Below are 25,068 nucleotides of genomic sequence, written 5' to 3'. Positions count from 1 at the left end.
TTAGGTATGAGAGGGAAAAGTCATTAATTGAGCACTCCCTGCTCACTTGATCAAAGATCGGCTTCTACTAAACCATGATATGAGTTTTATTGACTTTATATGTTCATATTCCGGCTATTAAATAAATCGTACAATTTACTGTGTGAAGCATATAAGTATTGACTATGTCACTCATTTTGGAACAATTTGATTTCATGTGTTTTGAAAGAGTTTTAAAATGTAAAACTCAAAGAAATTGAGTTTACAAACTTGAAAATCAACATCATCCTAAATTAAGTGACACAAGCTCCATCCACCGGCACTCATACAGTTATATTACGTAAGCAAGTAACCTCATGATAAAATACTAAACGTAGTAAGAAAAAATACACACAAGCGAGATGCTAAAGCATAAAAACTTTACTTGTTTATTGATGTCCCGCAAATAGCTACAAAATAAAATTAGTGAAATATGTATGATCTTATGTATAAAATCTAATGCAATTCACACATGAGATGCAACTAAGGATTCGACTTCCAAGATATGACATGTGAATCATTTCAAGAACATGAGGTAGAGCGCATAATCACATAGGAACTGATTAAATCCATAAATGCAAACTTAGCCAAATCAAAATGCATGAAACATGGATACAAAACATGGATATGATGAAAAACAAAATATGATGCTTATGTATAAATAAAGAAAGCACGTAAAAGAATGGGATAAAGAGAAGCGCGGCGGAAAATTATTACGACACTTCAATAAAAAATTACAAACCAAAATGAGAGAGGGAGGAAGAAAATATTATAACAAAATAAAAGAGCCTCACAAAACACTCAAATAAAAAATAAATAAAAAAACAAAAACAAAATAGAAGTTTGACTCGAACTCTATGATATAACTTTTATTTTCAATTATATGTTTATTATATTGCATGCATTGGTGCACTTAACGTCTTTGTGTTGCCCAGATATTGGTGGGAATACAAGCAAACTTTTTGTGATAATATATCTATTTGTCAAAAAGGTAGCTCTGCTATCTAAGGTTCTTAGACTTCGAAGAGAGTCTATATTGACTCTTTTGACTTCCTGAGATCTTCATTGGTTATTACCTAAAGGACTCTTTGGTAACGTCACCTTGACTTCAACCCCTAGAGTAGAGTTGATCTTGTACATATAATGAGCTATAGTACCTTCCAAAATTAGGATAGGATGCTCTTCCATTTCTAGGATGTATGATACTACTTGTTTGAATAGTGAAGCCCTAAATTATTTCAAAACTAGGACACAGTAACCCTAGCCCACATAGGGGTGTTTGTTCTCTTTTCTACTATGTGCAATGTATGAGATCTATACAGGGGTTCTCTCAAATTTAGTTGAATAGTTTAGGCATTTCAGTTTGTGGGGTTGAGTTTAGTTTTTTCGGCATGACTTAGAAATAATCAGTTGAGTCGGAATGCTGCTGCAATTTGATTGGGGGTTTCGTTTTATTTTAGCAAGGGAGTTGGGCACCAAAGCTTCAGAATAGTCAAATATCCCCCAAGTTCTGTGGACTCGTGTTGGCAGACTCTATAAGGCTACAGATTTGGTTCAAGGGCAGCCAATGTTAGTTTCTTTGTCACTGGTTACAAGAAGAAGAAAAGTAAAAGCCTCATCAATTGTTCAATGTACCCTTTCTTCACCAGCTAGATCATCTCCGCTCAATTTACTAGAATCAGTGATGGCTCAAGTTTCAGAAAATATAGGCCTTGTTTGGGAAATTGGCTATTTTAGTAGGCTAAAATTTTTTTGTTTGGGAAGATTGTTAGATTTTTTTGTAGTTGAATGTGATGTTTGTAAGAGAAAAAATGAAATGATTATGGGTTTGATGTGACATTTTGTCTTATTGGTTATTTTAGCCTATTTTGTCTTTTTGTGAATTTTAGTCTAAAAAGCCAAATTTTAGCCTTTGCCAAACAAGGCCATGGTGGGCTCTTGTTGTTGGCTCTTCAACGAAGTTTGGATGTTATGGCCAATACAGTTGCCACCCATGGTAATGCTCTTGCTGAATTGAGACACCCATCTGGGGCATCCGCTACTCAACCACCTCTGGTGGCTTATCCAATCCCACCTCCACCAATTGAGGAATTTCCTAAACCCAACTTACTAGAAGACTTGAGGGTTCCTACGCAATCATTGGGAGGACCTTTTCCCCTTCCACAACCAATAAGGGGCTCTTTCCCCTGGAAACAAATGAATTTGATCCAACCATGCTAAAACTAGCCAAGTTGGAGAAAATGTTTAAAAGGCTGCAAGGAATTAATTCTATCCCAGATATCGAAGATGGGTCTACTGAAACAGTTGTCAAGTTGCTTGAACGATTCAAGATGCCATAGATTGATAGATTTGATGGATCTGGTGACCTTATAGTGCATATCTGCTTATTCTTAGAGGTTCTAAAGCCTATGGGTTTGACTCATCCGCAAAAGCTATCTCTATTCGGACGAACTCTGTCAGGAGTGGCAGTCATCTGGTATGCCAAGCTAGAAGATTCGGTGAAACAGAGTTGGGAAGAATTGGTTGAGACTTTCATCACCCAATATTCTTATAACACTCAGATTGAAGTGACCACCCGGGAGTTAGAAATAACCCGATAGGAACCAAATGAAGGTTTTGTAGCCTTTATTACTAGATGGAGGGCCAAGGAGGCGATGATGACTAACAGACAGTCGACGAAAGATCAAAACCTGTCTTGTTGCAAAATCAAGAAAAGGAACAAACAAGAAATATATATGTGGCTCAACTAACCACTACCGGTTAGCTTACAACAAGACTAATATGAAACAAGAGCAAGCAAATAAGCATAATATATATATAATTATGAGCTAAACAAACCACTTGGATTTCAATAACACACTATGAAATATGAAGTAAGAAAATAAATATGAGATAAATAAACCACTTGGATTATAACAAAATACTATGAAATAAAAAGCAAGAAAATAAATATGAGATAGAAAATATAAAAAAATGAAAGACTAGAAATTTACATTTCAAAGAAAGATTGAACTTCTTGATTTCCAAACTTCCTTTTGATCACCCTCAAGTTTAGGAAGTGTGTTCTCAATTCTCAATTCAAAACTAGAATGGAGCTCTGGGTATGTGTGGTGGAAAAGTGGCTAACTCTCTTATTTTTTCTCACTTTCAACAACACTCATTCTTTCCTTTGATCAATCACTATTGAAATTTAGCTCTTTCAGAATTTTTGGAGTTGTTTTGGATGTATAAAAAGTGGAATTTCAGTGTGTATAAGCCATGGAAGGTGTAGATGGCAGATGGAAGTGTTTTTGGTTCAAAAATTAAATTTTCTCTTCTTTTTTTTTTTCTCTCTCTTTTTCTCACTCTTTTCTCTTTAATTTCGTCGTCCTCCTTCTCTCTTACAATCTAATCATTCTATATAGGCAATAAGGGCGAGTTTAGGTCAAAAAGAAGGTGGGAGACAAGGTGGAAGATAAGAATGTGATAGGAGGGCAAAGTTTTCAAGGTGGTTAGATTGGATCCCTCTTTTATGAATGCAAATAAATTTCTTTTTGATAATGGGGGATGACTATGTATGTATTTTGTGATATATGGGCTGGCTAATGGGGTAAGGGATTGTCCCATGCACACAAAAAAAAAAAAAAAAAAAAAAAAAAAATTTAAAAATGCACATTCTCTGTTTGCTGGTTTGAAATGGTCAAATATTATTTGGAGGGAAATATAACAAAGGTGATACTTTGGCAAAGTGGTTAAGATTTAGGATGCGGAGTCTTTGGTTGGGGGTTCAAACCCCTTCACCAACATTCTTGTTTCTTTTTTTGGGTAAAGACGTGCCAGTGCCACATCATCAGCAAGGACCAATCTAGTCATGCCACGTCAGCAAGACCACCACGTCAGCGTCACAGTCAACATTTGACAGAATATTCTGTATATGGACGGAATATTTCTTGAGTTAACGGAATATTCTCCTGGAAAGATAATTTGTGACTGTTTTTGAGACGAGAAGACTTGTTTCTAATTAAAACACTTGGCCAAGACAGGTTTAGGGTTGGAAATAAAGCTAGGGTTAGAAATAAAGCTCAAATTCTATTTTCTTATTGAGGATTCTATGAGAAACGCCTTTTTGATTTCATCATCAGGTGATTAAAAGAAAGCGCCCAAGTGTTAAGGTCGGTCAAAATGGGGTGTCTACAAGAAGTGAGCGTTACTTTAAGCCTCCGCATCTAGACTAAGCAGAATCATCGGGAAAAGACAAAGAAAATGAGAAAGAGAAAGAGAAAGAGAAAGAGGCAGAAGAACTGGTTATGAAACAATTGAAAAAGATCTAGGCAAACATCTCCATATGTGGGCTTCTTATGGCTTCCCGAGAATATTGGCAAGCAATGTTGTCAGCCCTTACCAAGGCTAAGTTGTCAATTGATACAATGCCGGAACAATTGGTTCGCTGATCACCTCAAGAGAAACAGTCCCCACAATAGCTTTCTTAGACATAGAGCTACCACCTAAAGGATCAAAACACAATAAGCCTTTATATGTAGCGGTAGAATGTAGAAAGAAGTGGATCTCTGTAGTTCTGGTTCATATCGGTTCGGCTATTAACGTTTGTTCAGTAAGGACTGCCTACGCAATATGGTTGAAACCGGTTGACTTAATACTAACAAGTCAGGTGGTCCGAGCATATGATAACACCAGTAGAGAGATGTTATGGGGACTTTCAGAGCCAAGATATTGGTTGGTCCTTCTGAACAAGAAGTAGAGTTCCACATTATGGATGTCTCGACAACTTTTAACTTATTGTTGGGTAGACCTTGGTTGCATCAAATGAGAGCGGTTTCTTTAACTGTACACCAGCTGCTGAAATACCCGTATAATGGAGGAGTTGCCACAGTAGTTGGGAATTTTACAATCTATCCTCCCCCAGAAGTGACAATGCCATTGTTAGAAATATAGCATGGAGAAGAAGATGTCTTTCTTTCAAGATGTGCTCGATCCTTATAGAACAATGATATGCCGTCGTATATGAAATGATAGCCGCAATGGAAGAAGTTCATGATGAAAACCCTTGGTACTTTGATATTTAGAATTTTCTGGATAGTGGCACATAACCGCAAGGGGCAAACGCCAAAGACAAAAGGGGGATACGGCGTCTGGCTGCTTAGTTCGTTATTTGTGGAGATAAGCTATACAAGAAAGGGCATCTGGGAATGCAAAAGCTGTGTGTAGAGGAAGCAGAGGCAAAGCGTGTCATGCAAGCCATCCATGGAGGAGAGTGTGAAACCCATATGAACGGTATGATGCTAGCTAGAAAAATCCTTAGATAAGGAAACTATTGGTTAACCATAGTGAGTGCTTGTATCAACTTTGTTAGGCGATGCCACAAATGTCAAATCCACGCCAATCGCATGAACATCCCGCCATCAAAATTCTACAACATGACTTCGCCTTGGCCTTTCTCAGTCTGGGGCATAGATGTCATTGGGGCAGTCACATCGAAGGGTTCAAATGGGCATCAGTTCATCTTGGTTGCCATTGACTGTTTTACCAAGTGGGTTGAAACACAGTCATATTCAGTGTTGAAAGCATCACACGTGGCCAAATTCATCAGGAACATTATCTGCAGGTATGGGGTACCAAACAAAATAATTTCAGACAATGGCTTTAGACTTGACAATCATGTCGTTTACATACAACTCAACTTCCTTATGGATTATGTCATGCAAAAGAGTGGTAGCGACTCTCTAATAAGTGGCCCCGATATTCTTTACATCGAATGGCATAACCCTGTAGCAGTATGTCCCTCATGGTGTGGTAAATGCAGTCTTTTCTCTATCCTCTGGAGCCATAAGGATCTGGTTATACCTCGAAAAACCATCCATGAATGACAATAAGGGATGCCCTGCAATGAAGTCTAGCAATTCGTCGATATGTGGCAATGGAAAGTCATCATTTGGACTAGCCTTGTTCAAATCCCGGAAGTCGACACAAACTCGGATTCTGCTGTATTTTTTCGGGACTGGCATAATATTGGCTAACCACGTCGGATACTTTGTTACAAGCAAGAAACCATCATCGATCTGTTTGGTCACCTCTTATTTGATTTTCAATGCCGAATCAGGCCGAATTTTACGAAGCTTCTGTTTGACAAGTCGGGCCTCGTGATCAAGAGGGATTCTATGTTGTACAATCTCCGGATCAATTCTAGGCATTGTAGGACCACGCAAAAACATCTTTGAATTCTTTTAATAAAGCAACTAATTGCCCGCATTCCTCTGAAGATAAAGTGGAACCAATCTGGACTAAGCGAGGATCCTTTTCTATACCTATATTGACGGGCACAATTTCATCAATTAATGGCTTAGCACACCTTTCTTCCTCCCAGTTAATTAAACTTTTCAAAGCCCGAGGAATTTTTTCCTTTTCGTTTTCATCAAAATTCTGAAAATTCTGGTCAACGTTATGAACTATAGGCACAGAGAAATAAGCGGAAATCACAACATCTTCATTCAAAGCCTCGGGCTCAATAGTTGCACCAGACTCAAAAGAAAAAGAAAAAGTAACATCCCAGACAAACTCGAATCTGACTCCAACCCCACAAGACCATCGGACTCAAACTAAATAGCCAATTAAGAACTCCTAATAAAACTTCTTTCATAATGCCAATTTGTTTGCGGGCCATTCACTGCATCCACGATGAAGCTTGAGCAATCAACATGTGATCTTTCCCCGATCATAGAAATGGTCATATCCCTCAAGTTCATTGGTTCAACACTAGTATCCGACTCTTTTAGCAAGCCAGCCAGTGTTAGACCCAAGATTTCATCCACGTTGCTACCATCACTGTCTTGACCAATGTTGACGCTTAGATCTGTATGTTCCCTTTCGTTATCAGAAAGTTGGTGCTTGAAGAAGATTTCAAATCTGGGATATCTCTTCTTGTCCCCTTGGTCAATCCATGGTTCAGGAAATCCACAGAAAGGAAAATCCTCTCCTTCACGGACGAAATGCCTATTTAAAGTTCCACGAATTGGCCTATGGATCATTTCAAACTGTTTCCCAGTTCTCTTAGCCTTGATTCTCTCCTTAATTTCTTCACTTTTCCTCTTCCAGTCCTCTGTGTATATCCCAATCCAAATGTCTGCGGGTTATGAGATACTTCATTCACTGGAGCGACGCCTTTTTTGACGCTTTTGCCCAATCTCATCCCAGGAATATGCCCCAACTTACTCATGAGATAAATCGATCGAGCGCTCCAATTGGGCTTCGGCCAATGTGAAGCCTGAAAGAAAGACATCTTCTCTATGCTGTATTTCTAACAATGGTGTTGTCACTTCTGGGGGAGGATGGATTGTAGAATTTTCAAATATTGTGGCAACTCCTCCATTGTACGGGTATTTCACCAGTTGGTGTACGGTTGAAGAAATCGCTCTCATTTGATGCAACCAGGGTTTGCCCAGCAGTAAGTTAAAAGTTTGCTAGGACATCTATAATGTGGAACTCTGCTTCATGTTCAGAACGACCACCCAATATCTTGGCTGTGAAAGTCCCCGTAACATCTCTACTGGTGTTGTCATATGTTCGGACCACTTGACTTGGTGATGTGAAGTCAACCGGTTTCAACCCTATTGTGGCTGTGAAAGTCCCTATAATGTCTCTACTGGTGTTGTCATATGCTCGGACCACCTGACTTGTTGATGTGAAGTCAACCGGTTTCAACCCTATTGTGTAGGTAGTCCTTACCGAACAAACGTTAATAGCCGAACCGATATCAACCAGAACTATAGAGATCCACTTCTTTCTACATTCTACCGCTACATATAAAGGCTTATTGTGTTTTGATCCTTTAGGTGGCAACTCTTTGTCAGAAAAAGCTATTGAGGGGACTGTTTCTCTCGAGGTGATCAGCGACACCAATTGTTCCGGCGTTGTGTCGATCGACAAGTTAGCCTTGGTAAGGGTTGACAACATTGCTTGCTGGTGTTCTTGGGAAGCCATAAGAAGCCCCCACATGGAGATGTTTGCCTGGATCTTTTTTAATTGTTTCAAGACCAGGTCTTTTCTGCCTCTTTCTCTTTCTCCTCTTCTTTGTCTTTTCCCGATGATTCTGCTTGGTCTAGATGCGGAGGCTTAAAGTAACGCCTATTCCTTGTAGACACCCCATTTTGACCGACCTTAAGACTTGGGCGCTTTCATTTGATCACCTGATGATGAAATCAAAAAGGTGTTTCTCATAGACTTCTCAGTAAGAAAATATAATTTGAGCTTTATTTCCAATCCTAAACCTATTTTGGCCAAGTGTTTTAATTAGAAACAAGTCTTTCCGTCTCAAAAGCAGTCACAAATTACCTTTCCAGGCGAATATTCCGTAAGAGAAACGAACATTCTGTTAAGGCAGGGAATATTCTGTTAAGTCAAGGAATATTCCATCCATATGCAGAATATTCCGTCAAATGTTGACTGTGACGCTAACATGATGGGCTTGCTGACGTGGCATGACTGGATTGGTCCTTGCTGTTGATGTGGCGTTGACATGTCTTTACCTAAAAAAAAAAACAAGAATGCTGTTGAAGGGGTTTGAACCCCCAACCAAAGACTCCACATCCTAAACCTTAACCACTCTGCCAAAGTATCACCTTGTGTTATATTTCCCCCTAAATAATATTTGACCATTTCAAACCAGCAGGAAGAGAAGGTGTATTTTGGCATTTTTTTTGTGTATGGGACACTCCCCTACCCCATTGGCCAGCCCATATATCACCAAATACATATCTAATCATCCCCCATTGTCAAAAAGAAATTTGTTTGCATCCATAAAAGAGGGATCCAATCTAACCACCTTGAAAACTTTGCCCTCCTATCACATTCTTGTCTCCTACCTTGTCTCCCGCCTTCTTTTTGACCTTAACTCTCCCTTATTGCCTATATAGAATGATCAGATTGTAACAGAGAAGGAGGACGATGAAATTAAAGAAAAAAAAGAAAATTAAAGTTTTGAGCCAAAAACACTTCTATCTTTCATATACACCTTCCATGGCTTATACACATTGAAATCCACCTTTTATACATCCAAAACAACTTCAAAAATTCTGAAATAGCTAAATTTCAGTAGTGATTGATCAAAGGAAAGAGTGAGTATTGTTAAAAGTGAGGAAAAATAAGAAAGTTAGCCACTTTTCCACTACACATATCCAGAGCTCAATTCTAGTTTCGAATTGAGGATTGAGAACACATTTCCTAAACTTGAAGGTGATCAAGAGGAAGTTTGGAAATCAAGAAGTTCAATCTTTTTTTGGAAGGTGAATTTCTAGTTTTTCATTTTCTTATATTTTTTATCTCATATTTATTTTCTTGCTTCTTATTTCATAGTATTTTGTTATAGTCCAAGTGGTTTGTTTATCTCATATTTATTTTCTTACTTTATAATTCATAATGTTGTTGTAATCCAAGTGGTTTGTTTAGCTCATAATTATATATATATATATATATAGTTGAGCCACCTACATGTTTCTTGTTTGTTCCTTTTCTTGGCCATGGGCCGGCTGGTTAGCTTCTTTTAGACAAGATTGCGTAATCTCCAAATGTTGACCAATTTCTGTCGATGGTTCCAAGGAACATTAAGCTTTATTTTGTTTGTTTTTATTTTGAGTGTTTGTGAGGTTGTGTTTTATTTTATTGTAATATTCCCTCCTCTCTCTCTCTCTCTCATTTGGTTTGTGATAATTTATTCAAAGTGTTGTAATAATTTCCTGTACCACTTATTTCTATCCCATTCTTTTACTTGCTTTCCTTATTTGTGAATATACATCATCTTTTTTTTTTAATTTATTTTTTATTTATTTTTTATTTATTTTTATTAATATATCCTTGCTGTGTTTCATGCATCCTTATTTGCCTAATTTTGCATTTGTGGATTTAATCAATTCCTATGTGGTTATGTGTGCTACCCCATGTTCTTGAGATGATTCCCATTTCATATCTTAAAAGTCGAATATTTAGTTGCATCTCATGTGTGAATTGTATTAGGATTTTGTATGTAAAATCATGCATTTTTGCTAACTTTGTTTTGTATATAAAATCATGCATTTTTACTAACTTTGTTTTGTATATAAAATCATGCATTTTTGCTAACTTTGTTTTGTAGCGTTCGCGGGACGTCAGTAAATATGTAAGTTTTTATATTTTAGCATCCCGCTTGTGTGTGTCTTTCTTACTATGTTTAGCATCCTACTATGAGGCTATTTGCTTATTTGATATAACTGTATGAGTGATTCAAAACTATATGAAATCAAGTTGTTCCAAAATGGGTGACATAGTCTATATTTGTATGCTTCGCATAGTAATTTTTTAGAATTTATTAAATAATCGGAATATGAAACACATAAAGGAAATAAAAATCATATCATGGTTAGTAAAGGCCGATTTTTTGATTGGGTGAGTGGAGGTGCTCACTTAATGACCTTCCCCTTTCATACCTAAAGTTCTGAGCCAAGCATCCTTGGTTACGACGAACAGTGGCCTTGGCACGAGTCATGGGCTTCCTAATTTTTCTAAAATAAATCTTATGTGGTGACTCTGAGATCTGATGACGCAGTCCATTTCTAGTAAATGTCTTTGCAATAAAATGAATTTTTTAAAAGTTGCCAAATGTGGACTCTCGTCTACGTTTCACGTTGCACTTGTGAGACTAGATCAAAGAGACTGACGGTCCGAACTGTTTAACGCGCACGGGTGCTCCTCGGGCATGTTACAGTTTCTGGCGACCCTATTGGAGATATTATGAAACCTTGACTTGAACTCCCCAAAGGTGCATTTCTGTTCCCCAAAGGTGCATTTCTGTGGATTCAGCCTTACCCTGTATTCCCTAATTCTCTGAAAAAAATTCTTCATTTTCTTTTCATTGACAATTGTGTGGACCGATGGACTTAGGGCAATGCTACCATTTTGAGCCTGTTGCTAGAAAAGAAAATCAATATATATTTGTTAGATTTAAAAAAGAAGAAGGTTATGTTATTAATATATTTATTTTCATTGTGTAATGTATTTATTTTGATGTGATATATGTGTATAATATTAAAAACAATGGGCTCTCTTTTGTACAGAACCTTAGTCGAGCATACTTAAGTTTTCTAATGATTGAGTCATTACTAGAGAAGTAGATGGAAGAGGGAAAGTGGTGGTAGTGGTGATGATGGGTGGTGGAAATTTGTTCAATCGTTAACTCCAAACTCTGAGATTAGTTGAGGGGTATTCAATCTCGACACGCAATTATCAAAAAGTAAAAGAAGAAAAGAGTACTTTTTGAAATATAGAGAAAATCTGTATTAAATCAAACTCCAAGGAAGGCAATGTAATTTATCCGAATAAAAAGGCACTGTACATTAAATAAATAAATGAATTTATATTGAATTTTAGTTGTGTAGCTTAACAACATCTAGTGTCAACCCCATATACATAGAAAATCAAATCATTCCCCCCAAAAAAATACATCTCATTTTCTCTCCCCGCATTAAATATATAAATCAAATCAATTGAATAGTACTGAATTAAAAATACACATCAAACCCAACCCAGCAAAAACAACAAATGTCACCACCACTAAACCGCCCTGGAACCTGGTGGCACCGCTAGTCGGTGCAATGGCTGGACCTTGGATCTCAACGGGAGATGGTGCCGAAGCAATTCCCAAGTGCCTCTTATGTCTCTCAGACACGACCACAACAATCAGCCTCTATCCCTTCTCGCAATGTCCCTCAGCTCCACTAATGAAGTAGAATGGTCCTGCTTTATCGAGTCTCACCTTAGTGTTACCGTCCTTTTACTCTGTAATGGGGCTCGAAGTGTTGTAGGTCACATAGTCTCTCTTGCTCACTTGCAGTACTAAATCTTTGTTGCTGTCGTAATTCCAAACTACCAAACAAGAACACAACAAGATTATGTTAATTCTGTGTAATGGCTTTCCCATATCTGGGCAACATAGAGACTTGAAGTGTACCAATGCATGCAATGCAATGAACATATAATTGAAAATAAAAGTCATCATGGAGTTCGAGTCAAGGTTTCATAATATCTCCAGCAGAGTCGCTAGAAACTGTAACATGCTCGGGGAGTACCCGTGCACGTTAAACAATTTAGACCCTCGGTCTCTTTGATCTAGTCTCACAAGTGCAATGTGAAACGTAGACGAGAGTCCGCATTTGGCAACTTTTAGAAAGTTCATTTTATTGCAAAAACATTTGCCAAAAATGGACTGCGTTATCAGATCTCAGAATCACTACCTAATATTTATTTTGAAAAAATTAGGAAACTCGTGACTCGTGCCAAGCCACTGTTCGTCATAACCAAGGATGCTTGGCTCGGAACCTTAAGTATGAAGGGAGAAGGTCATTAAGTGAGCACCCCTGCTCACCCGATCAAAAAATCAGCCTTTACTAACCATGATATGATTTTTATTTCCTTTATGTGTTCATGATTTTTATTTCCTTTATGTGTTCATATTCCGATTATTTAATAAATTCTAAAAAATTACTATGTGAATCATACAAGTATAGATTATGTCACCCACTTTGGAACAACTTGATTTCATGTAGTTTTGAAAGAGTTTTGAAGATGTACAATCCAAATAAATTGAGTTTACAAACATGAAAATCAACATTATTTCAAATTAAGCGACACGACCTCCATCCGCCGGCACTCATACAGTTATATCAAATAAGCAAATATTCTCATGGTAGGATACTAAACATAATAAGGAAGACACACAAGCAGGATGCTAATGTATAAAAAATTACATATTTACCAACGTCCCGCGAACAGCTACAAAACAAAGTTAGCAAAAATGCATGATCTTATATACAAAATCCTAATACAATTCACACATGAGATGCAACTAAAGATTCGGCTTCTAAGATATGACATGGGAATCATCTCAAGAACATGAGGTAGTGCACATAATTACATTGGAATTGATTAAATCCACAAATGTAAAATTAGCCGAATCAAGATGAATGAAACATGAATGCATAACAAAAATATATTAAAAAAAAAATGATGTATATCCACAAATAAGGAAAGCAAGTAAAAGAACGGGATTGAAAGAAGTGGGGTGGGAAATTATTACAATACTTTGAATAAATTATTGCAAACCAAATGAGAGAGAGAGGAGGGAATATTGCAATAAAATAAAACATAACCTCACAAACCACTCAAAATAAAAGTAAACAAAATAAAAGCTTCATGTTCCTTGGAACCGTCGGCGGAAATTGGTCAACATTGGGAGATTACGCCATCTTGTCCAAAAGAAGCTAACCTATAGGCCTAACTAGGCCCAGCAAAACCTGCATTCCAAAGAAATATTGAACTTCTTGATTTCCAAACTTCCTCTTGATCACCCTCAAGTTTAGGAAGTGTGTTCTCTATCCTCAATTCAAAACTAAAATGGAGCTCTGGGTGTGTGGTGGAAAAGTGGCTAAATCTCTTATTTTTCCTCACTTTCAACAACACTCAATTTTTCCTTTGATCAATCACTATTGAAATTTAGCTATTTCAGAATTTTTGGAATTGTTTTGGATGTATAAAAGGTGGAATTTTAGTATGTGTAATCCATGGAAGGTGTATATGGAAGATGGAAGTGTTTTTGGCTCAAAACTTGAATTTTCTCTTCTTTTTTTCTCTCTCTTTTCCACTCTTTTCTCTTTAATTTTGTAGTCCTCCTGTCTTACAATCTGATCATTCTATACAGGCAATGAGGGAGAGTTCAGGTAAAAAAGAAGGCGAGAGACAAGAATGTGATTGGAGGGCGAAGTTTTCAAAGTGGTTAGACTAGATCCCTCTTTTGAAATTTCTTTTTGACAATTGGGGGATGATTAGGTTTGTATTTGGTGATATATGGGTCAGCCAATGGGGTAGGAGAGTGTTCCATATACACAAAAAAAAATGCAAAAATACACCTTCTTTGCCTGTTGGTTTGAAATTGTCAAATATTATTTGGGGGGAAATATAACACAAGGTGATGCTTTGGCAGAGTGGTTAAGGTTTAGGATGTGGAGTCTTTGGTTGGGGGTCCCCTTCACCAGCATTCTTGTTTCTTTTTTTGGGAAAAGACATGTCAGAGACGAGAAGACTTGTTTCTAATTAAAACACTTGGCCAAAATAGGTTTAGGGTTGAAAATAAAGCTCAAATTCTATGTTCTTATTGAGGATTTTATGAGAAACACCTTCTTGATTTCATTGTCAGGTGATCAAAAGAAAGCGCCCAAGTCTTAAGGTCGGTCAAAATGAGGTGTCTACAGGTTGGTAGCTGGTTGCAAGTGATTGGTGGCTTGTGGAAGAGGAAGACAATGGTGGTGGGTCTTAGTGTGGGGAAGGGGAGGGGAGGGAGAAGATAGTAATGCAAGTGTTGGTGGAGTGGCTAGTAGTGCCCTGTGGAAAGTGGCCCATGGTTGGTAGCCAAGGGCTAATGGCAAGTGGTTGAAGTGCCACAGAGGAAGAGGGTGGTGGGTGTCAGTGGGGAAAGGGAGAGGAGACAGAAATGATGGTATAAATGTTGTTAGGTGGTTGGGTTGTGAGTAAATTTGTTGGGTTTTGATGCACTACTAGTGGTGATTGGGTTGTGAGTAAATTTGTTGGGTTTTGATGCACTACTAGTTGTGTTTTCGACAACAATGGAACAGAGAGAATTGATGGTGTTTGATGTAAGAGAAAGAGTTGTGTATTATTAAGGGTAAATTGGGCATTTTTTAATTTTTTTGTACTAACATCAGCAATTTGCATTTGGTCAATAAACGATTGACTAAGGGATGGACTCAAGTGTTATATACATTTTTAATGGGAGGTCAGTGATATTTGAGAGAATACAGGAAGTGACTGATTTCAGCCACTCCATTTATTCAGCTTCTGCATTGTACAATTCATGATGTTTGTTAAAGTTGTATTTTTTTTATCCATCCACTTACTCTGAATTTAACCCCATTTTGTTGCTTAATCATGGTTGAGATCTTGCTGAAGATAAACGTGTGTGTGTGTGTGGTGTTAAATGCTTGGATTTTCTAACTACATTTCTAGTTTTTAGTGAATATAAATTATTGTTTTCTCCAGACATCTTTAAAATGAATACCTCAAAATTGGACAAGGAAATGGGAAAATTATTTGCCTTTTCCTGTTTAAACCAATGAACTTGTGATGTATCTCATACTCATGTGGGTTTCTACTATCGGATGTCTTTTTTTTTTATTTTTTTATTTTTTACTTACCGTAAGCTTTCAATGACTGATTGTTTACTTGTTCAGGAAGTGGAAAAACCTACACTATGAAACCATTGCCCATCAAGGCATCCCGGGATATCTTGAGGCTCATGCACCATACTTACCGGAACCAAGGCTTTCAATTGTTTGTCAGCTTCTTTGAGATATATGGAGGAAAGCTTTATGATCTCCTCAGTGATCGGAAGTAAGTTCTATTTTTACGTCCTGGTGGATTTCTATGCTACCATTCGCAGACTTCAGATTTTCATGAAATTTAATTCTCTACTTGTTCAGGAAACTTTGCATGAGAGAGGATGGTAAACAGCAAGTTTGCATTGTGGGTTTGCAAGAGTACAGAGTATCAGATGTGGAGACAATCAAGGACCTCATTGAGAAAGGAAATGCTACAAGAAGCACAGGCACAACTGGTGCAAATGAGGAATCCTCACGATCACATGCTATACTTCAGCTTGTTATTAAAAGGCTAGCTGATGGCTATGAATCTAAGCCTCCCAGAGTTGTTGGCAAGCTCTCCTTCATAGATCTTGCTGGAAGTGAACGTGGTGCGGACACAACTGACAATGACAAGCTGACAAGGTTTATATCACTTTTCCCTTTTATTTTTCCCCCCCTTGACAAGATGCGTAACTTGTAGGCTGTGTTTGGATCATGGATTCAAGTAGGGATTTGCAAAGGTAGGGAAAGGAAAAGGTGAGGGAAATGTGAATGAAATATGAGCTAAATTTTTTCTCCATTTCACTCGTGTTTTCCTTTCCATTTCCAAATGAGTTATGCTAGAGACCCCAAATGATTTACCAAATTTTCTACCAAACCTCTCACATGGGTATGGGACCACACACATGTGGGTTTGTGTGGATCTCACACTCATGTGAGAGATTTGGTAGAAAATTTTGTAAATCATTTGGAATGCATAGCATTTTCCTTTTCAAATCCTTACCCAAATCTATGATCCAAACACAGCATTAAATATGGGCTCCCCATGACAGAATTCATTTCAAATGGATAAATTTGACCATTTGTCTTGGGGCTATTCCTTCATAAAAAATAATTAGTCATCGTACTATGTTTCTTGTAAATGTTGTCAGTCTACTAAATATATATATATATTTTGCTGATGGTAGTTAGTCTTGCGATACAGTCACAATTTGTTTTTCTTTTCTATTTTCTCTAAGGTGTTTTAAAACATCTAATGCAGAATGGAAGGTGCGGAGATCAATAAAAGCTTGCTTGCATTGAAAGAGTGCATAAGAGCGCTTGATAATGATCAGGGTCATATTCCTTTCAGAGGCAGTAAATTAACTGAAGTCCTGAGGGATTCATTCGTTGGAAACTCTCGGACTGTTATGATCTCTTGCATTTCTCCGAACTCTGGATCTTGTGAACATACTCTTAACACCTTAAGATATGCTGACAGGTACTGACAATCTTTTGATAACAAAAATTTATGCCTTTCATTTGTAGGTTTTTTATTTTCTTTCTCCCCTTGTTTCTGTGTGACTTAGCTATGTCTCTCACAAATACTACTTTTAGGGTGAAGAGCCTTTCAAGAGGGAACAATTCCAAGAAGGATACTTTGTCATTGACACTAAACCTGAAGGAATCAACAACGATGCCTGTATCATCAATCTTACCACCTGGGCCAACCTTTGAAGATGATATTGATGATTCATGGTTTGAACTAGCTGATAGGGATGAATTTGATGTTTCAGAAGAATTCCAAGAGCCAGAGAAGCCATTATGGAAGAAGAATGGGAAAGTGGAATCATATGGTATCTCGAATTCAGAAGATAAAGTGAGGAGATCCATTGGGCAGACAAAATGGAAGGACCCACCAAAATTCGATGCAAAAAACTTGCATCCTGATAATGATTTGAATGCCCTATTAAAGGTAAGGTTGTCTTTGGACATTTTTTTATCAGCTAAGGTTCCATATCATTGACTCTTGTGGTTGTGTTCTGTGTTTCAGGAAGAGGAAGATCTTGTCAATGCTCATAGGAGACAAGTGGAGGAGACAATGGATATAGTTAGAGAGGTTAGTGATAGTTTGCACTGGCTTATCTTTTTCTTCAAGTAGGATTATACCTTCTTTGGATCAGCTTTTTTGCTACCTTTTTTATTTGAATTTTGGCTTTCGGTAAAAGCCAAAACCCCATTAAAAAAGTAAAATGTAAAAATCTGAATATTAACTAAAAAAGCATCCATAAAAAAAGTTAAAAGCTTATTAAAATTGAGAGATTTTGGAAAAGATCATTACACTGGAAGATTTTGGAAAACCTTGCACGATCATCACTCCCTCCCTTTTGATCTTTCAAATTTTCCCATCATTTTCATCATCCTAGTTTTGCAACCTGTGAATTTCTTTGGTTGACCCACTTTTGCATTTGACACGTGCATATGTAAGCCTATATAGATTCAGAAATTTATGTACTTTTTTCATACTTGCAGGAGATGAATCTGTTGGTTGAGGCAGATCATCCAGGAAATCAGTTGGATGATTATGTCTCTAGATTGAATGCAATCTTGTCCCAGAAAGCTGCTGGCATTGTACAATTACAAAACCGTTTGTCTCATTTTCAGAGACGTTTAAAGGAGCACAACGTCCTAGTTTCTTCTTCTGGCAACTGAATTTTATATAGAAGTGCATATAGACGTCGGATGTGAAGGGATTTACTTTCTAAGAACATTGTTGCTTGCAAGATCAACCCGTTTATTGTTTTGCTTTATACAACTACTTTGTGGTTTTTCTGGTAGCTTATTTTCTGCTGCCAAGGCAAGATTTGGAGTGGCAGGGGTTATAATTTTCCTTGTTGGAGATCCCATTTATGATTTCCGGTTATTATTATTGATTTTATTTTTATTTTTTATTTTTAAACTCAATTACAGAAGACTATTATTCACATGCTATTTGGCATGATTTGCTTTGTAAAGCGTTATAGTTTCTTCATGATAAAGTGGATATTCTTGGACTGCATTTGTATACTGTTTTTCCTTTCTAATTTTATTGGTTATCCCTCTCTGAGTTTGCAAACTGACAACAACAAAAAAAAAAAAAAAAAAAAAAACCAATTTGTCTATCTTTGTGGAAATTTATCATCATGGTTCATGAATGAAGCTGTCAAGAAAAATAATTTGAGGCAGTGATTTGAACACCAAATCCTTGTCTTGATTCCCGTACCACTTTGGTTTTAAATGGCTTAAGAATAAATGCTGAATATTGAGTGTAACAATAACTCTGCGTTAGACCTCATTCAACATTAAGCATTAATTGTGTAGATCCAAGCTTGAATAAGAGGCTTGGAACTAATAAGCACATTTTCTATAGCAGTATATAAACAAATTACAATATGTATATATGATCCAAATTTATTCTAAGATTGATAGGGAGGGGTCACATATCAAATGAATTTAGGTCACACACATATATATATATATATATATTTTTTGTTCACTTTTCTTTGCACATAAGACCTGTTTGGTAGAGCTGTGAAAAAGTGTTTATAGCTTATGCCTAAACAGTTTATAGCTTATAACTTTCAGCTTAAGCTGATTTTTAGCTTATTCTTAAAGCATCTCCTGCCCCACTCAAAGAATAAGCTGATTTCTGACTTCCACAAAGCTATATACTATAAGTTAAACCAAACATATCAAAATAGCTTAAATTAAGCTGAAAGCTGAAATAAGCTGTAAATAATTTCTGCCAAACAGGCACATAATATGATTTTGCAAATGGTAACCGAGTGCAAGATTGGTCGATTCTTCTAGTAGAACATTATGTCCTAATTAAAGAGTAGCTTGTGACTGTGTTTTACCCTCTATTAATAAAATTTAAATATCAAATTTTAGATGGGTCACTTATGCATGGACCTAAAATATGAAATATGGATCCATTAAATTACTAAATTAGTAACATATGGGGTCATATCGAAAATTTAATACCAAAATACAATTGTCATAATAATATTGTGTAAACAAAGCTTATTCTGTTTTGAACTTCCAACTTTGTAATAGGGTGATTACAAAATCAAACAACTATGATTTTATCTGACTTTCTAAAATGACCCGATAGCCTTGTCTGCACTTCATCAAGAATTCTGAGAAAAAATTATTTGATACTCCTGGGTGGTGATACTCTTTACAAATCACAATGCAATCCTAATTACTCAATACAAAATCGTAAATTCTATTTCTTTTATCAATCACAACACCATTGGATGTTATGTAACTGTGATCGTGACTGTGACAGTATCTTGACACCACCAAATAACTTCCGAGGGTATTCTTGTCACATCAGCATGCTAGTTATTTCAGGTTAAACTAATTTTCAGTTGGAAGGGAATTTGGTCATTCAGACTCATTCATTCCCGCTCAAATTGTGATATTCATAACGAATCCCCTGAATATCAAGTTTTCAAGAACTGAAAAAACAGAGAAGATCAGAAAACAGAGAGAGAGAAAGAGAAAGAGAGAGAGAGAGGGATTTATGATCATACTGCTCGAACTGTCCGAGATGGATTTCATTAGGAAACTGAGCTTCTTGGTGTTCTTACTGTGTGTATTGATCTCTCTGAAGAAAGAAAATGCTGAAACCAAGAAGGGTTCGCCAACAATCACTTGGTCTTCCTCCTGTGATTCAGCTTCAATTTTATCATATCCACCAATGTCTCTCCCACTGTTCATTTCATCCACCGAGGCCAAGAAGTTCAAAGATGTCGACGATTCCGGATCACTCGAATACGATTTCTACCGTGAATCTTGCCCCCAAGCCCAGAAAATCATCCGATCAAGCGTGGCACGCTCCGACGTTGCTCCAGTGCCGTTGCGGCTGGTCTTCCATGATTGCTTCATTGAGGTGAAATTTCTTCTTCTTCCTTCTTGATCTTCATTCCATCTTATCAGGGTTTTTGTTGGTTTTTATTCAATCTTGATAATTTTCCTTGCAAACACTCTGATTTCAATCTAAATCAAATGTGGTTTGTTCCTTGTTGGTGGTTTTGATTTGCGTTTGTCATAGTTCCAATTGGGTTCCTGCTGATTTGTTCACCATCTGATCAGCGTTTTGTCCTTGAGAACTCGCTGATTCTAATCTGTTTCCTTGCTGTGCCTTTTGTTCTTTGTTGGTGATTTTGATTTGGGTTTTTGTTATTTCTCTGAAACTCAGTGAACTCTATCCTTAGTCACATTGGGTTCATACTGTTTTTGTTTGATTGTAGTGATTTGGGATTGTTTTCTAATCAATTGTGTTACAGGGGTGTGACGAGTCGGTTTTGTTCGATGCCATTGATGGAGTTGACAGTGAGAAAGAGTCTCCTCCAAATGAACCCTTGAAGGGCTTTGATCTAATTGACATCATCAAATCGAAGCTCGAAGAAGCTTGCCCCGGAGTAGTTTCTTGTGCTGATATTCTTGTCTTGACTGCTAGAGAAAGTGTTGTTCTGATTTGTTATCTCTCTCTCTCTCTCTCTCTCTAGTTTGTCATCTCATTTAGAACTGTACCTTGAATTTCAGGGTGGTGGCCCATTCTACCTGAAAACTGGCAGGAGAGACAGCAATCTCTCTTTCTCAGAAATTGCAACATACGAACTTCCTAGTCCCCAAGACGATCTCCCTCAAACCATCACATCGTTTGCCTCAAGGGGGTTTGATGAAAGAGAGACAGTCAGTCTCTTAGGTACTAAAAAAAAAATTTAATTTCTCACTTTCTTTCTCCCTTGATTTCTCACTGAAAAGAATTGTTTAATATCTTTGATCTATTTGCATTATTGTTATGTTTATCAATTGGCTTGAGTCCCGATTTCTCTTAGATTATCGCAATTTAAATTCTCTACCTGGTTTAAGAAGAGCTAAATTTGTCTTAAATTGGTCTATTTGGTTTCTCAATCGAACTCATAAAAAGTAAAGTACTTATAACTTTCATTTTATTTTAAAGATATCATATTTAGAACACTGAAAAAGGGATTATAATATAAAGGGTGGTTAGGATGAGTTTCATTTCTTGCCTACCAAAACATAAAAAAAATGAAATTTCATGTTCGATTGAATAGGTATCTTATGTTTCAGCCATTTTCTTGTCAATGAAATCTCAGATATGGGTCATATAAAAGGTTCATTCATATCCATTTGGTGAATTTTTTTATTTCTTCTCTTGATGTATAATCCAATCCGAAATATATGACCAAACGTGGTTTTGTTGTTTTGGAAATAGTGCTAAAATTTGGGTTTTTATTTTCTTTCCTTTGCTGCATAGGTGCTCACAGCATTGGAACAATTGGCGGCAAATTCATCCTCAACCAGCTTTACAACTTTGGCTGGACTGATGAGCCTGACCCAACTATAGACATCGAAGTCGTCAATCTCCTGAGGTCAAGATGCAACAACGGCCGCACATCACGATCATCATCACCGCATTTTGTCAACGGCTCACCATCACCATTTCTGTTGATGGCGCAGTATCTTCCTCACCTGAGGAGGCAAGAATGGAGATGGGCCATGCATCACGGGGATCGGGTTTTGGCATGTTGTACTACCGTAGTCTTCTGGAGGATAGAGGAATCCTTTATGTTGATCAGCAGCTGACAGTTGGCAAAGAAACTGAAAGTTGGGTTAGAGTGTATGCCTCAGCTGTTTCGTTGTTCAGGAAGGACTTTGCTGTGGCAATGATGGAGCTTTCCAATCTCAGTTGTTCAAATGTGTCCTGAGTCCCAAGTTAATCTTAGTTTTGTGATTGTTAAGTAGTCTGGAATGAAATTTTGCAATCGTATGTTATGATTTGTTCATTAAATGGAAGAAATGATGAAAATTTCTCATAGGATGTTAATTGACTCATCCAATCGGTAAAAAGAATTCTCTAGCCATGATAGTGATGCGTTTGGATGTGGGATTTTTCTTGTGATTATGTGATTCTAAAAAAATTTATACCCAAAACTACATGTAGAAGAAATATGACTCTAGAAAATGAAGACACACAAATATTAAGGATTTTTTTTTTGGAAAATGTTTGGTAGCTCAAAATTTTGTGGCTCAAATGGCTCAAATCTGTCAAAACGACGTCGTTTTATACTCAAAATCTGTCAAAACGACGTCGTTTTGAGTGATTTGAGCCATTTGAGCCACAAAATTTTGAGCTACCTAGCATTGTTGTTTTTTTTTTTTTTTTTTTAGTAAAGATTGGTCATAGGGTCCTAATGTCTCCTAGTGAAACTGGATGCATATGAATTTTTTTTATTCATTTTTTTTTCCTGATAAAAAGAAGAACATGAGCTAAAGCCATACATACACATGGCAAAGACACTAGCAATTAGCAGAGAGAGGTTTACAGAGTTGAAAAAACAGAACCACACTCATGTAGACATACAGACTACCGTCACACATGGACACACATAGAGGAATCGAATGTAGATTCATATTGCACAGTGAAGAAAGCATTGGCTGCAGTGTGTCTAGAGCATCAAAGGGCTGAGTCTCCGCGATGAAAGAACTCGGAGGACATATCAATGAAAAACTTGTCGACAATGTCAAGGTAAACCGGGCACGTAAGGCGTGAATAGTAGTGTAGCACCTCTTCTATGTCCAACACATAATCCACATCATTGTTCATGTCCATCATCTCCAACTCGTTCATCAACATCCTCTGTGCCAACATATAACCGTCTTCCCTTTTTCCTATCTTCTTCTCTAATTCATGTTTGTTCTTTGGAGCACGCTGCTCTTCGATACAAGTATCTTCCTCATTCATCGGCAGTTTGCTTGATTTTATAGACTTCTTGCTTGTCTTCACCACCTTGTCATTATCAGACTTCCACTGCTCAGAGAAGTCTTGGTAGAATTGATCCAATTGCTCTATGTTTGGGTTGTTGCAATATAGGGGGTTGAGAGGATGAGCTTTGGGGAGTTTTTGGTAGCCCCCAAAGAGAAATGACTTGAGGTTTTGAAGGGTTTTGTGAAAGAAGATCTTGGTCTTGTGAATGGCCTTTCTGAGCAGCATTTTTGTGGCTCTCTAGTGTTATTTTTACAAGGATATTATCTCTGTTTGTCTTTTAATTTGCTTTCTTTCCTCTCTAGAGGGAGGTTGCTTCAAATACACAGCTAATATAGACAGAGCTGTGCTTGTCCACGGTATGTCTTGAATTAACAGAACATTTTAGGTTGTACTAAAATTAAAGAGAATTAGGAATCCAATGATAATGAATATGTTTCATTTTGACTGCTTGTTGTTGAAAGCCTAGGGCTAGGATGGCATTGATTAAGAGGAACAGTTAAAGGTCAGTGGGTTGGTGAAAGCTTTAATTATTGTGTTAATCATTGCTTTCAACCACTACTCTCTGGCTTCCATTTTAATACACACAAAAATTATGTGATAATTTCAACACATGAGATTCTTGAGATATATAATCTAGCGGTTGTAAGTATTTTGTATTTCTTGCTTAACTTTTTACATTTATTAGTCCATATTTTATAATTGTGTATCTGTCACTCTTTGACTGTTTGTCTATATATTTTCAATTTTTATGGGTAACCAAATAACAAAATAAAATATTTATTCATTTTTTATGGGTAATCAATCATGTAGTGGGAGTGTGCATCTCTCACTCTTTGGCTGTTTGTCTATACATTTTCAATTTTTATGGGAAACTAAATAACCAAATAAAATATTAATTATTTTTATGAGTAACAATTAATTAATTATTAATTTTTTAATTTTTTACAAATATCAATCATATAGTTGGGAGAGTATTAAAAAGAGAGACAAGTTTTTAGAACATAATATCCCTGATCATTAAGAAGCCTGGAGTCTCTCTTTTATTATTGCAAAAAGGCACTTGATTTCATACTAGTATACTACTGTGTTTATTTCCTATCAAATTATACTGGCTAGGATTAACTTGGGGTCACTGTGCGCAATGCCCAAGTAGTGACTGTTGTGCGGTTTGTGAAATTCACTTCGGATTTTATTTTGATAATTTAAATTATTTATTTTTTAAAAAATATTAAGTAGAATATATCTGTAAAACATAAAATGATCGGATATTGATATGCCCTTTATCAACTCATATTTGTATATAAACAAAATAAATATGTAAGTATCAAACTGAATACGAGGGTGACTTGATGAATAGGCTACTGATGTTTGATCAATTTGACTGCTTACAAGTATGTTTTATTGAATATTCCTTAAAAATCGAACAGGACGACGGATTATCAAAATAAGACCCGAAGTGAGTCTCACAAGTTACATAATAGTTATTGTTGTACGCAATGCACAACAATGACCCCAAATTTGGCGAGAGTGTACATGGATTGGTTTGGTTCGAGTTAACACTAAAATTAGAACTAATCCAATTATTTTTGAAAACATGACTAAACCGATATCAATAATAAATAATTAAAATAAACAAATTTTTAATATTTAAATATAAGCCAAATAAAGAACGAAATATTATTTTATACATGCCAATAACTGGGAATATTATAGTGAAGTCCAACTCAAGATTAAACACAACCATACAAATTAAATTCAATAAGATTTTCTTTACATGAGAATCATTAAATGCAATTAAGTCCATTATAATAGACCAATTATGTGTAAACCTGTCACTATAAATAGAATTTTACATGTAAGAGGTTTGATTCTCCAGTTGGTTCGGTTTAGGCCTAAACTAAGAACCAATTCAATCCTATTATATTAATACTTTGAAGACCTAAAACCAAACTAGTGTACTCAAAAATCGAACTAAACCAACCCAAAAAAAAAAATCGAATTGATTCGATTCTTCAGTTTACTTAGGCACTACAACATTTTCTTAGTTTAGTGACA

The 25,068-nt window shown here is 36.6% G+C and overlaps 3 protein-coding genes across 3 annotated transcripts in view; 2 read left to right on the top strand and 1 right to left on the bottom strand.

The window, feature by feature from the left end:
* LOC114308651 (kinesin-like protein KIN-13B) overlaps positions 1–18,228 on the top strand; it is a 31,007-nt gene extending 12,779 nt beyond the window's left edge. The window contains exons 7-12 of the mRNA XM_028254284.2: positions 15,282–15,441; positions 15,531–15,833; positions 16,453–16,671; positions 16,788–17,145; positions 17,224–17,289; positions 17,703–18,228. Of these exons, the coding sequence (XP_028110085.2) occupies positions 15,282–15,441; positions 15,531–15,833; positions 16,453–16,671; positions 16,788–17,145; positions 17,224–17,289; positions 17,703–17,882 (1,286 nt within the window). The 3' untranslated portion in view covers positions 17,883–18,228. The remainder of the gene's footprint in view (positions 1–15,281; positions 15,442–15,530; positions 15,834–16,452; positions 16,672–16,787; positions 17,146–17,223; positions 17,290–17,702) is intronic.
* A 1,349-nt stretch (positions 18,229–19,577) lies between these two features.
* Positions 19,578–22,065, top strand: LOC114308652 (putative Peroxidase 48). The gene is made up of 4 exons (XM_082865952.1): positions 19,578–20,106; positions 20,504–20,638; positions 20,763–20,925; positions 21,502–22,065. Exons 1-4 carry the CDS (start codon positions 19,738–19,740, stop codon positions 21,828–21,830), a joined length of 996 nt encoding a protein of 331 aa, XP_082722078.1. The 5' UTR covers positions 19,578–19,737; the 3' UTR covers positions 21,831–22,065.
* A 636-nt stretch (positions 22,066–22,701) lies between these two features.
* Positions 22,702–23,238, bottom strand: LOC114308654 (uncharacterized). The gene has a single exon (XM_028254286.2). The coding sequence runs from the start codon at positions 23,236–23,238 to the stop codon at positions 22,702–22,704; it is 537 nt and encodes a 178-aa protein (XP_028110087.2).
* Positions 23,239–25,068: the final 1,830 nt, after the last annotated feature.

Source organism: Camellia sinensis, chromosome 4 (genome assembly GCF_055761805.1).
Source record: "Camellia sinensis isolate YWXY chromosome 4, ASM5576180v1, whole genome shotgun sequence".
NCBI lineage: Eukaryota > Viridiplantae > Streptophyta > Magnoliopsida > Ericales > Theaceae > Camellia > Camellia sinensis.
The sequence above is the reverse complement of the archived record's forward strand: the minus strand, read 5'-3'. Positions and strand labels throughout refer to the sequence as shown.